The sequence below is a fragment of the Xenia sp. Carnegie-2017 genome, unplaced genomic scaffold (assembly GCF_021976095.1).
Source record: "Xenia sp. Carnegie-2017 unplaced genomic scaffold, XeniaSp_v1 HiC_scaffold_20, whole genome shotgun sequence".
NCBI lineage: Eukaryota > Metazoa > Cnidaria > Anthozoa > Malacalcyonacea > Xeniidae > Xenia > Xenia sp. Carnegie-2017.
The window spans coordinates 10,914,655-10,927,867 of NW_025813483.1; the positions used below are offsets into that span (position 1 = coordinate 10,914,655).

General features: G+C 34.5%; 3 protein-coding genes and 1 non-coding gene across 5 annotated transcripts; 2 read left to right on the plus strand and 2 right to left on the minus strand.

The window, feature by feature from the left end:
* Window positions 1-4,569: 4,569 nt before the first annotated feature.
* Window positions 4,570-8,099, plus strand: LOC124442516. Of its 2 annotated transcripts, XM_046993023.1 has the most exons (5): window positions 4,570-4,597; window positions 6,167-6,330; window positions 6,417-6,573; window positions 6,651-6,744; window positions 6,921-8,099. In XM_046993023.1, exons 2-5 carry the CDS (start codon window positions 6,168-6,170, stop codon window positions 7,995-7,997), a joined length of 1,491 nt encoding a protein of 496 aa, XP_046848979.1. In that variant the 5' UTR covers window positions 4,570-4,597; window position 6,167; the 3' UTR covers window positions 7,998-8,099. The 2 variants fall into 2 exon arrangements, with proteins under 2 accessions (XP_046848979.1, XP_046848978.1); XM_046993022.1 differs by lacking the exon at window positions 4,570-4,597 and having other exon boundaries at window positions 5,798-6,330.
* Window positions 7,998-10,902, minus strand: LOC124442518 (transmembrane protein 135-like). The gene is made up of 14 exons (XM_046993024.1): window positions 10,598-10,902; window positions 10,399-10,526; window positions 10,185-10,311; window positions 10,033-10,098; window positions 9,767-9,813; window positions 9,656-9,697; window positions 9,483-9,569; window positions 9,330-9,412; window positions 9,174-9,253; window positions 9,037-9,100; window positions 8,893-8,969; window positions 8,702-8,800; window positions 8,242-8,309; window positions 7,998-8,153 (listed from the first exon to the last, which is right to left on the minus strand). The coding sequence occupies exons 1-14, from the start codon at window positions 10,736-10,738 to the stop codon at window positions 8,108-8,110; spliced, it is 1,155 nt and encodes a 384-aa protein (XP_046848980.1). The 5' UTR covers window positions 10,739-10,902; the 3' UTR covers window positions 7,998-8,107.
* A 75-nt stretch (window positions 10,903-10,977) lies between these two features.
* On the plus strand, window positions 10,978-11,051 carry Trnaf-gaa. Its single transcript has one exon. It is a non-coding gene; the product is annotated as a tRNA-Phe (tRNA).
* Window positions 11,052-11,573: 522 nt separating this feature from the next.
* On the minus strand, window positions 11,574-13,152 carry LOC124441361 (vesicle transport protein SFT2B-like). Its single transcript, XM_046991814.1, has 7 exons — window positions 13,054-13,152; window positions 12,771-12,857; window positions 12,235-12,314; window positions 12,081-12,162; window positions 11,967-12,002; window positions 11,811-11,899; window positions 11,574-11,739 (listed from the first exon to the last, which is right to left on the minus strand). The coding sequence occupies exons 1-7, from the start codon at window positions 13,129-13,131 to the stop codon at window positions 11,700-11,702; spliced, it is 492 nt and encodes a 163-aa protein (XP_046847770.1). The 5' UTR covers window positions 13,132-13,152; the 3' UTR covers window positions 11,574-11,699.
* Window positions 13,153-13,213: the final 61 nt, after the last annotated feature.

Consider the following 13,213-nt stretch of genomic DNA (forward strand, 5'->3'; position numbering starts at 1 on the left):
TATTTCATGACAGTTTACTATATTTTATGACAGTTTATTATATTTTATGACAGTTTATTATATTTTATGACAGTTTATTATATTTTATGACAGTTTATTATATTTTATTAAAGTTTATTATATTATGTGAACTATAGAATTGATTTCACTTAAACTTTCTTTTCACACTGACAAATGCGTCATTTGTAACTAGTATAACATACTAACATTGGAGATATTCAGGTTGTATAAGAAGAAGAAATGAAAAGATCTGTTTTGGAAATATAAAGAGTTAGTTAAAAAGTTCGACACGAATGTAGACAAAAAGTTTGATACAAAGGTACAACAAAAAGTGGAAAATGGTGAACACTAAGATTCACAATAAGATAGACATAAATATGAACACAAAAATAGACGCAAAAGTAGAAAAAGGTACACACAAAGGTATAGACACAAAGTTAAAAAAAACGTAGACATTAAGGCAGACTAAAAAGGTAGATGTTAACCTAAACAAAGGTACAGACACAAAGGTAGACACAAAGGTAGGCAAAGAGGTAGGTATTAAAGTAGACATGAAGGTAGACATAAAGGTAGACATAAAGGTAGACATAAAGGTAGACAAAAAGGTAGACACAAAGGCAAACACAAAGGCAGACGCAAAGATAGACACAAAGGTAGACACAAAGGTAGACAATAAAGGTAGACAAAAGATAGACACAAAGGTAGACACAAAAGTAGATGTAAATGTGACATTACTGTAGACATAAAAATAGACATAAAGACAAACATAAAGTTAGATATAATTTGTAAGTACCAAAACATATAATTTTATAAGTTAGACATGAAGATAGACATTAAGGCTCAAAAAAAGATAAAGACATAAAGTTGGACCTAAACTACGACTACCAAAACTTTAAGTCACCAAAATCTTAATGAATTTATGACTTAGCAAACAAGACTACGCTAGTTTTATTTCATAGGCTTAAGGAATTATATTTATTGATTTGCGTAATACCAAAGAACAATGGTCGATAAACATTTGCACTTAACGTATATTTAATGAACATAGAACTGAGTTCTTTTGCTTAACAACAATACCTTTTGTTTTTAAAGATAAGATTTGATAACCATTCTACAATTTGTTCGAGTGGGAACAATGAATGTTAAAACAATCATGTAAAACAAATACATGTTATGACGTACATAAAGATATTATTCACTTCAAGTTTTCGGCATTAATGAACGGCGAGGCGTCATAGTAAACACTTGTCTTTCGTTCGATGTTGAACAAGACTACACAAAGGTGACAAACATAACGTATTCAAAAGATTTAGTTGGCAAAGTACATAGAGAAGGTGCCTTAAACTGAACTAGAGACTAGTTCCGTTAATTTTCTGATGGTTACAGAAAGACGTCTGATTTGTTTTCCGATGTGTTTCAACGTTTTGATGAAAAAATGAAGTGTTATCAACATCTGGGAATGCAACTGAACTGGGACTGAAATCTATGATTATGAAGAAACTTGTTGAAAAGCATATAACAGTACAGTTCAAAATACGTCGGTTAAATGTTAATGAAGAGCAATGTAGCGAGTGAGAAATCAAAGTACACACGAAGAAAGGAAAAGGTTGGTTAGTAATTTAAAGGCTGCTTGGCATTACAGCCGACCAATTGCTGGAAAAAGCTATCAACAGCAAGAGAAACCATTTACTGATGTTTGTGACATTAAGGCTAATGAGATGCCACTCCGAGGTGGAAAACCAAGTCTGGTGAAATTTGAAGAATTTTCTACAAAACCTGCAGAGATGATCAACAAGAAGCCGTGGCTGAGTAGAGAGGATAAAATCTACAGTGTTATTTCATGTGGAAAAAGAAGAAATCTATCTAAAGGAAGGAATCGCTGCAGTTTTGTGTGACTTGACAAATATACAGCATTTCAATAAAATATAGCTCAATATCTAACACATGCAGCAACGACGCCAACATTCTTTATGATATGCTGCATTATATCATAGAATGAACTTCTTTGAAATGTTCGTAAAGCATGAAGAAAATTTACAATTGCTATTTGTAGAACTGCATGAACAATTATTAATAGCTGCTGTTATATTCGATGAACTAGAACCGAAGTTGTCAGCAGGCCGAAGTTAGCGAAGTCAGTAAGTCCAGTGAAGTTGAGGAATTTAGTACTGTACATAAAGCTTGCTAATGGCACTTCTCTGTCTTAATTCTTGACAATGGAATGCGACACTTATTATATTTTCAGGAAAAAGTTCACTTAAAACTGAGTCTTCTGCTTGGATTCCGGTGACTCCCTACGATAGCAGATTTTTAGTGGTCAAGAAACCCTAGGACAAACAGAACGCCTTACATGCTCTCCTAACCCCGTACCTTGCACTCAATCCTGAATTTACAACGCATACCGACAAAAGGACGAACCCAGGACCTCCTGCCTTAAAGGTCAGTCAAAGCCAGTTGAGCGACACGTTCAACATCGAATGCTTCTTGTTTCTGTCATGTTTGACCATTTTTATCAACCTTGAAGAAAATAAAAATGAGTTGGTTTTGAACCCTAGAAGGTTCGATTACCACATCTACCACTTTTCAACAAAAGATATTTGCCATTTTGGCAAATAGTTTCGACTGCATGATATTGAATCACAAAATATGGAATGCACAGAAGAGTCATTCATTCCGGGACCTTTCATGTTTTTCTCATCGCGCATGTTGTGCCGCGCATATCGGCTGCCATTATTCCAGCAAGATATTTAGGGTTTTTACTTGTTTCCAACCACTAAAATGACCTGACGTCATTTCTTATATTGAAATATTTTCGATTTCATTACATGGAAATGAAGTCATGTTATTGCAGTAGATGGAAACAAGTAAAAGTCCTAAGTATCTTGCTGGAATGATGGCGGCCGTGAGGACGCGGTGCTGCGTACACACTTGAGTTGCCCTTCTGTATAATCATCATTTTGTGATAGAACTATAAATGCATAGGCTTTCTCCAATTACAATGTCAAATTATCACAATATAGGGCCTGTTCATATGAGCCCGGGTAGCCGGGATTCAGCAAAGCATTTAATCATTTTAGCAAATGGAAAAGATTACTTCCTTTACAACAAAAAACTTATTTAAGCAATTTCTCTATGTTCTGAACTTGCAAATTCACAAAACCTTTAAAATGAAAACAAATAATTTGGCCAGATTACGACTAAAATGACTCATGACTTATAAGAAAGGTTGTAAGTTTTGCGTTTAAAGTTTTTACTCCTTTCAATATCTCAAAATCATTTCCCGCCTCGCTGAATCCCGTTTAGCTGGGCTCATGTGAACAGCCCCCTAGACAATTTATGTGTCTAACATGAAGCAAGAAGATAAATAATGTATGCACAATGCCATGCACATACATTGCCATGTGGTGAATCAAGGCAATGACGTAAATATCCATAGTCAATATTTTCCATTTTATACAATGTAGGAAAGATTGGGCATCTTAACTCTTTGAAATCTTTGAATGCATAAGCAAACCAGATAACACTCGCTTTATTTAATAGGTTGAATAAGGCGTCGTACGTTACATGCACTGAACGTATTGAAGACGAAAGAAAATGAGATGATCGTCCTCATTATCTTTTGTTTTAAACGCGTTCGGCTTTATATATGTTTGAAATACATTCGAAACGAGCTTAAATTGTATTGTTTACTAATTTGCGTCATACCATATAACATTGGTAATTTGCACTTTATGTATGTTTAATGAAGGGAATATAATCCTTTTGTTTAGCAATAATACTTATTGTTTTTAGGATTAAATTTGATAGATATCTTGTAATTTGTTCAAGCACGGACAATGAATGTTAAACAATCATGTGGAACAAATACATAACAATTGCGTAACACCGTACATAAAGATAATATTCATTTCAAGATTTTGGCAGCTATGATTTACGAGATGTCATTCCACAGTCATGGTCTAATTGACTGTGAATTATCGTAAATTTTCTTCTGATTAGTGAAAGATGTCTCCATTGATTGCTAATGTATTTGAACGTTTTAATAAAAAATCAAGATCTTCAACATATGCATAACGTCATGCATAAAGACATGATTCACTTCAAGTTTTCGGCAATTTTGAACTACAAGGCGTCGTGGTTGTTGTTCGTAAGAAGTTCATGAACAATACTATACACAAAGACGACAAGTATAACGTACTTAAAAGATTTGTATTTGTGCAAAGCTAAGCTGGTGCCTTCAACTTTGAAAGGTGACAAGTATCGTTAGTTTTCTTCTGGTTACTGAAAGTCTCGTTTGACTGTCGATGTATTTGAACGATATGATTAAAAAAATGAAAATCGTCAATATCTATGAATGAACACCTCAACAAGAAAAGGAATTTATGAGCTTTATTAAATTAGACGGAGTTTCTAAATTCTAACGTATCTGCGACAAACTTTATTAAATATATACGGAATTTCTAACATATTGGGTGATAAACTTTTTGAACTTGATGAAATCGTCCTCTTGTAACTGCGAGTTTAAAGTTTGCTTTAAATGGACCTTGTCAGTCGTGGCGCGAAGACTGGATCGAGTCTAATTCTGACGTCATCCAAGGTAGGAGGTAAAGGGCAAAGCATGTATTTTTTTATTGAACGATTTGAACAAACTCAAAAATTTTTGAACGGAAATGCAGCATGGATCTAGTTTTAAGATACCAGTTACCATATGAAATGCAAATTGATGACTTAGTATCATAGATGTGTGAACTTTTTGCTTTCTTCACTAACTTTTGATGAATATTGAAAATTTGTGAAATTTTTACGAACTTTACAAAATTCCCATAAATTATGTGTGTTTTATCGAAGTAATTGACGATTTCATCAAAATCATTGACGATTTCCGAGTTATTCCGGTGTTTTCCGGAAATATCCGAGGTTACCGACGTTTCTCAGAAACTTCAGAATGTAAGAAATTACATACATGAGCTTGTTGTCATTTTCGTGAACTTTTGACATAGCAAGCATTTTATTTTGAAATAATAGAATATTTTGAAATTTTATTTGGCAACAATGTTCACCACTTTTACGAGACACAGTTGTAATAAACGTTTCTTCGTCATCCAAAGATAATTAAAAAATTTGTTTTACCACTAAGCGCGAGCGAACGCTTAACTTGTGACTCCCGTTCATCACTTACCCGAAAAAATTTCAAATAAATGTCAAACGAAAAACTGCTATTTATCAATGAACACGAACTTTTATAATTTGTGAAAACGAATGCACAACTTCCAACAACTTCAAGTATGTCTCGAAAATGAATTATTTTCCGCGCACAGCTTGTCGCTTCCATTTTCAATTCAGAGGAGTTGGCAAATAAATGTAATAAAATGAGTTTAACTGGTATTAAAAAGAAATGTCATCGATGGAAAGATGTTTCTTGAATACAAATTCACCCTCTGTACGGTTACCAACCTTTATTCACTGATATTTTATCGTTGTGTACGTTATTTGAAAAATACTAGCACACAAGAACCCACGCATTTTCTCTTACTGCATCATCTTTATAATTCTCGCGGTTGACAAGCATGTTTTCTTTCCCTGTTACCGCCATATTGTTTTGAAGAGCCACATTTAGGGAAAGCTGAATTTTCAGATATAAAACGACGTAGTGGGCTGAACGGCAAGGAAAATGGTTATCATGTGCCTAAAGAAGTTAAAGTGGTTACTATTGCGGTGCTTGCTCTCTTATGATAACACGCATGCGCATAAGTCTATATTTCAAGGATCGTCAGTCGATGTTTTGATATTGATAAAAATTATCAACGGCAACGAATTATGGCATTGCAAGCACGACAAAGCCTAAAGATTAAAATTTCTGTCATTTTTCACATCTTCTGTTCTTAAATATAATCCGTTTTCATAGAAACGTAAAATTAAATCAATCAAACTGCTGCGTGATTCGTTGAAATATTAGAGATTAAATGAGGGATTAATTTCAACAAAGGAGGTTTTATTTCGGCTTAGATTTGTCTGCTTCGGTTTGCGGCTGTCTTTTCAAGCTCTTTGGGATTCGTAAACTCGAAATTAAACTTAAAATGGATGAACAAAATAGTGGATTTATTATATGTGATGTTAGTTTCAATGGACATCTTATTGCTGATGTTAAACTGCCTCGTGCGTGTAGCATGGGAAACATTGTTCAAGGTCTATGGCTTGACGACAACTTTCGCAAAACTGGCTTGGAGTATTTGAAAGCGAAAGATGAAGCGCTGAAAAACGGGGAAGAAGATGCAGCAACAAGTGGCAAAAGTTTTGGTGGAATTGATCGCTCAATATTGCGAGCTTACGGTAGGATTTTTGCTCTACTATCTATTAGTTAATCATTTTTCGTTGTACCAAAACTAAAGCCGTTGTGCTTTGAATCACTTCAACAGTTGCCATCCGCATAATGCCCGTTTGGAAATGGCTGGAATTCAAAGATTTCATCGTTGATTTTGAGAACCAGAAGGATTGTTACACTGTTGGTGATGTCTTGGGCACTCTCTGCACTGGTTTGCACAAACCTGTCATTAGAATTGTGCCAAAGAATGAGTAAGCAAAGTAACTTCTTTTCCAAGGAATTTGTCTTGGTCGTGATTTTTATATAAGTATGCTTATCTTCTATTAAGCAATGAGACTGAAGAGGTGCGGAACATGGTGAAAGAGCTTTTGAAGACCAGGACATTAACTTCCTTGACCACATCTGACTGTCCTTTATCAGCTGTAAGTCTCCATTACCATGGGGTCGTATCTTTGTTGAAATGTATTCGTTTTGTCAATAAAGCACCATGAAATCCTTTGTGAGCATGGTAGCGTTTTTGCATATTACTCCAGATTAGTAAAAATATGGGATTGGATTTCACATTGTTTATGTCACATACTAGTATTGTTTATTGAAGGGCATGCTGATGTTGATAGCCCAAGGTCGATACACAACTAACATTGGACGCGATAAATGTCAGGCATTCTTAAACTGGGTAAGGCACCAGGACCTCAAGAGCATCAACATTACAAGTAATGTTGTACAAAAGCCCACTGTCGCAGTACAAACACCGCCTGCTAATTCCCAAAGTACAAACAAAGAGATGGTGAAACAATTAAAGCCCAGGATTACGTTCTCGCAACACGAGATTGACAATTTGAATGATTGGTTTAGCGAAGAGGAGAGACCTAGCAAAGAAATCATGCTTGAATATACCGAGATTCTCAACATTCCAAGGAGAGCTGCATCCATGAGATTACTCACACCAGAGAGCATCTTTTTTTGGTTTAAAAACAGGCGTGCCAAGAAGAAACGCCAAGAATTGAGCTTGATTCAATCTTGGGAAGAAAAGAATGTGCCAATGGGTCAGGTGGCTGATGTTGCCATGACAACTGAAAATGGCAACTTATCTGTTACCATGGCAAATTCTGAAGACGAAGGAGAGGAGCAGAATCGCATTGCAAGAATCTTGACACAACAAAATATGATGAAATTGCAACTCATCACTGAGTCATCAGGAAAGACAAGGAAAATGACAAAACCTCGTGTTACCTTTGATCCTCAGACTGAACTGACAATGCTCCAGCAATGGTTTGAGCAAAATGAACGTCCCAATAAAGATATCATGATGGAGTATACAAATATCTTGAATGAGGCCAGAGCAATGAACAATAAACAGGATTTGAGCTATGACAGTATTGCCATGTGGTTCAAGAATCGTAGAGCAAAAAAAAGACGAATTGAAGAAGGTGGTTTGGTGCATATCAGTGAGAGCCAAGAGCATAATTTAGCCATGCAAGAAGACAAAAAAGAAAATAATGGAAGTCTTGACGAAGTAACAGATGTGAGCACAACTGAAGTAAAAAATTCCACATTGCCAATTGTTGCTAAAGATGATCAAAATGGTGATAAAGAAACACTTGTAAACAATGACAATGGTGAAAGAAATGTGTATAATGCTGGACTTGTTGCCATAGAAGATGCAACAATGTAGTTATCATTGTGTCATGAACACTTTTTAATTAAGATATCACATTATCTATATATATTGCATATGTAAATACGAAGATGAAATAAATGTCATGATTATGTCTGACTAGGAGTTTATGTTTTGAAGATTTTTGGAAGCATCTTGGATCCTGGAATGACTCTAAAATGGAAAACATTAAGTTACTATATAAATAATTCATGCAAAGCAGGTCTTAAGCCATAATTTTAAAGAAGAAAATTTCTATTACTTGTCATTAGTTACATGACAAATAAACTTCCAATAGCTTGGCCGCACACTTAAAGGATGAAGAAAGCACTAAAAGGCATGAAATAACATTGATTAAATTAAAATCATTTGAACCTGAAAGATTGACACTAACATAGTCAGGCCATAAGTTTTGGTCCAGCTATGTAAATTTTAGAGCATTGCTGTTATTCATTTCTTTAAAATCCATTGTTTTGCACCGAGTTTACATAAAAGGACCATATTCTGCAGTTGACTATGCCATTGCACAACAGAAGCCGCTTCTAGTCAGCAATCATGTTCCGTGGATTTAGGTATACTTGTTTGTAAAATAGTACCAGTGGGTAAGTGATTCCTATTATGAACACTTAATTATTTAATGGGGATGAATCAGGATTGAAACTGAATGGAATGAAACATGGTGCGAGGTTCAAAGAGGCCCTTGTTGTCCTCTGTGATCATACCATGTGAAAAATAGTGGCTGTTGAGATTGTGTAGACAATGACATCGACATGGGGCAGGAAAGGAATATATCCTTCAAGCTGACCATTTTTCAATACAATCTACAAAATCAAATAAAAATAGAAAATACAAGAAATATGTTAATGAAAATCTTGAACAACATTGACATAGCTAGACAATTTGTTTCAAGAACCTCTAAAACTTTCGTGAGTAAATACAAACTAATAGTTGAACTTCTGTAAAAGAGCAATGATAATCCAGATGCAGCACCTTCATGTAATAAAATAACACGTTTTGGCAGCAATGCATAGTTGTATATGAACATAAAGGTACATGCCTGCCATTAGACTATTAAGAGAATCTCTTTTCCTTCGGATTACAGTCATTAGGAATTCTATCAGCTAAAATATCAGAATTTAAATGATTTTGGAGTGACAATGTACAGGTAGCCAACAATAAATTATTGCTAAGTACTTGGAATGTGGAGACAAAGCTACCAAGAAAGAATCCCAAATAGAAGTTGCTCTTGTCCAAAAGATGCGTTGGAATTTTTCCTGAGTACAGAAATAAGAACAATATCAAAAATATGTACAAGCAATCAAAATCCATGTTTTGCAAATATTTTCTTACTGGGCATTGAAATGGATTTAAGAATTCTAGGCAAAACTTCCACCAAATAACCAAGTGAAAATGCTTTAAAAGGTGCTAACAATCTTAAATGAAGACATGTTGAATGCATCAACTAAATGCATAAATTATATATTATTCTTAGTGCATACACACCTGCGATAAATATTTTTATAGTCAATAACCAAGTGATTATTTGAAGGACCATTAGAATCACCATTGGCTTTTTCATTAAGAAGAAATCTAAGTAGGAAATGACAACCATGCTGAAGAAAAAATGTAGGAAAGTTCATGCAAGATGTCAAAAAGAAGGGAAAAATTATGCATACCTCACAATACTTCTCAAAAATCCATTGTTCAGCTTGTTTTTCCTTGAACAATTATTTCAGTTCAGAAAATCTAGTTTCACTTTTCTACGTATGATCATATGCCAATATTACCTGTACAAGTACATCAATAACCCAGTAGCACAACAGAATATGTACACCTTGAAAAAGATAGTGCATTTTAAAAGGCAACCCAAACATAGTGCAATTTTCATGTCTTTCAAATGCTAATGTCTTTTTTAAATGAAATGCATTTTGATCATTCTATTTGCTAGTAAGCAATTTCATTTCATTTCATTTCATTTCATGCTACCCTAGCTCAACGCATTTGTCATCTTAACATTACAACACCCTCCTCAAAATAACATGACAATAATTACTTCTCCATATGGTACTTTTTTGATGATGTTATTTTGAACAAGTGCATTGAAGACAGCTTCGATTGCCTGGGTGAAAGATAATTATATGTTGTAAGATCAACACTATTACTATTTCTAAACTTGCTTTGAAGTAGAATTAATTTGGGTTTTACATTATTGAACGTATATAATGCCAAGAGGCCACGCCGTTGAGGTCTTTCCACAAGGATTGCAGAGTAGCTTGCAATGGCTGCGGGTATAAAGCAAGACGTGGGATATGTTAAGACCCCAAGAATTTTCCTATACAAATTATAAAATTATTACTCAGAAAAAGAATGATTCGAAAATCACTTACGTATGTACATTAACAGTAATTGCTTACCGTACCTGAAAAGGCAGATGAGTGCCACAAAGAGACCTCCATTTATTGACAAGAATGTGGTGGATTGTAAAATTTCAGGGAGCAACTCTTTTTTGAAGTATTCCCAATTCTTGCGTCTGAGAAATGCGGCGAACTGGAATACACGTGCTTACTTTAGCGACACAATGTATCAAAATTAGAAAATTTTTTGGATGAAAAACCTACCAAGTACAAGCTGCCATACATTTTAAAAGATCGCCTGAAAATAGAAGAGAACACTTCTAGAGCGACATAACTAGAAGAGCTTGACCAAGGATGAAATGCTTTCTCGCTGGTAATCCTCGAACACTTGGAAAATGCAACCATGTTGACAGACCATTACGTTCAACAAATGGCATTGGCGTTTAGGTATCATGAATTTTTTACATGATAATCACATGCGGTTAGATAATCTCATACTTAAAAACATTTATACCGAAGTAAACTCGATATTTATAAAATAATTAAAATTACATATTTACAAAGTATATTAATTCATTGTTTTTATCGTCGGTTCACATAATGAAAGTGAATCTTACAAAAATTTATCCCACAAAATCAACCTAGCCGACTTAGCTCAGTTGGGAGAGCGTTAGACTGAAGATCTAAAGGTCCCTGGTTCAAATCCGGAGAGCTCGTATTGAGTTCTGAACATTCCCGGGAGTCGGCAAAGGTTATGTTTTTTTCTGAATATACTTTATTTTTAATACTTTTTTATTACACTCTTTTACTTTTTTTGGAATTTTTATATCTGAAATAACGTTTTAAATTATTATCATAACAGCGTTTTTGCGCGAAGAATTATGATTTGTTTTATGTATATTCGCCCCATTTTTCTCAAATGAGAATACGTCAACCCAAATTTTCACAGGAAAAGAAAATGTTCTGCATATTATTTGGGATGACCACACATAATTGAAGGGTAGTTCGCGAGAGCCCCCTGTTAAATATTTGCAATACACGCTTCTGCATTCTATGCCACAAGCACAAAATCTGGGTACAAATAGATGTGGGCTGACAGTAATGTTAATCATTTACTGTACTTTCTTGTACAACTTTTCTTTTCATATTAACCAGTGGTCGACAAACAGATATGTAATTCACAGCTCATGGAACATAACTAAACAGTCAAAATCCTGTTTGCAGGTCAGTGACACAATCATTGACTTTTTTTTGCTTTTATTATGTGTATTCGAATGTTATTTACAATTGGTGTCTAGTCTATTCTGATGGTATAAACACAATTCATCCATGCATATCATGAATATGAAGTTCGATTCTAAAATTGTCATGCCAGACAATTACTTATACAGCCCTTTACAGCATTTCTACAAAATAAATCATGTTTTTATTTTGAATTAAGTTATCAAAAAAGAATGATCAATTTTGTCAAGCTCACCTTGCATATGGAATGTATGATAAACAATACCAAGTCATCGCAAGGTATTGTAGGATTGCAAATAAAATTGCCAAACCACCATTTTTCCACTAAGGGAGGAATAAAGAAAATTCCTTACTTATGAGTCGAACTCTTTTTTAAAACCAAGCTACTTACCCATAATCCTGCACACAAAGTTAATGCAATGCAGGACTAAAAAGGATTGATAACAAATTATTTCATGTTATTGCTTGAATGTTTTAGTAAGCAAAAAATTGTTTTGCAAAATACCAGCATAACAATTGTTGCAATCAATCTCTTTTCTTTAAACATATTCTTCAGCTGTTTCACTGGTCCCGTAAGAAAGAATGAGCTACGAATAATAATTAAATATTAAAATATGGTAGTAGATCATGTAGCATTGTGCATATTGTGTTGTTCATACCTGCCTAAGGCTGTAAGATTGCCAAACGTATAGAAAACAGCAAATAGTTTATATTTACTTTGGAAAATCATCACAATCCCCTAGATAAGAAATTTTAAGTCATGGATGGCAAATAGACATTTATCAATGAGACCTTGGAGATGCAAAGTTACCCAATTGAAGGACAATGGCGGAAAACATATTTTTTGCTTAGTTGTAGGTAAATGACATACTGTTAAGTTTATACAACATATTTACTTTACTGACACAGCATAGCTCCTTGCATTTTATGAGAAACAAAATTGCTTTGCTCAGAATAAAAATGTTCAAACTCCGTAATAATGCTTTGTTTTGAATGTTGCATATCTTCCATCTTGTAACACTGACAGAAGTCATGCAAAAGATAAAGGCTCAAAACTTGACAAATCGTAAGTGAAACTGGGAAAAGTGATCCCAGGGGCACAAACGTTTATCTCATGGCAAAAATCGTGGGCTGTTTTGCCCAATTTCCAGTTCGGTAAAGGCCTAACTTAGACAAACATAGCAAATGTACTCACAAGTAAAGTAAAACCAATTCCAAGGAGAAAACAGATTATGAATCCCTTGATTCTTGTTGACCAACTCAAAGTAGTGGCATCAGAAATCTATTTAAGCAAGATTTAGTACGAAACATCATTGCGAAATTTGGAAATACCACTGGCATATAAAACAGGTTAAATCAACAATTAATCAGGCAGAACAAGATATAAAATTGCTTTGTAAGTGGTCGAACATTTATCGAGGACAAAACCGCGAAAAAACGTTGACCGACGATAAAAATGATCATTTATATTTCTCCACCTCTGTGATTAACGAGTTTTCGTCATTTTCTTTGCCAGTTACTGCCGACTTTAACTTTTGTATAGTACTCGGTGCCATCTTCGTCAGTTCGTTTGTGTGATGATGACGTAGTGATATCATGCAAGCTCCCTTCCCCCCCTGATATAAAACTATTCCTAAT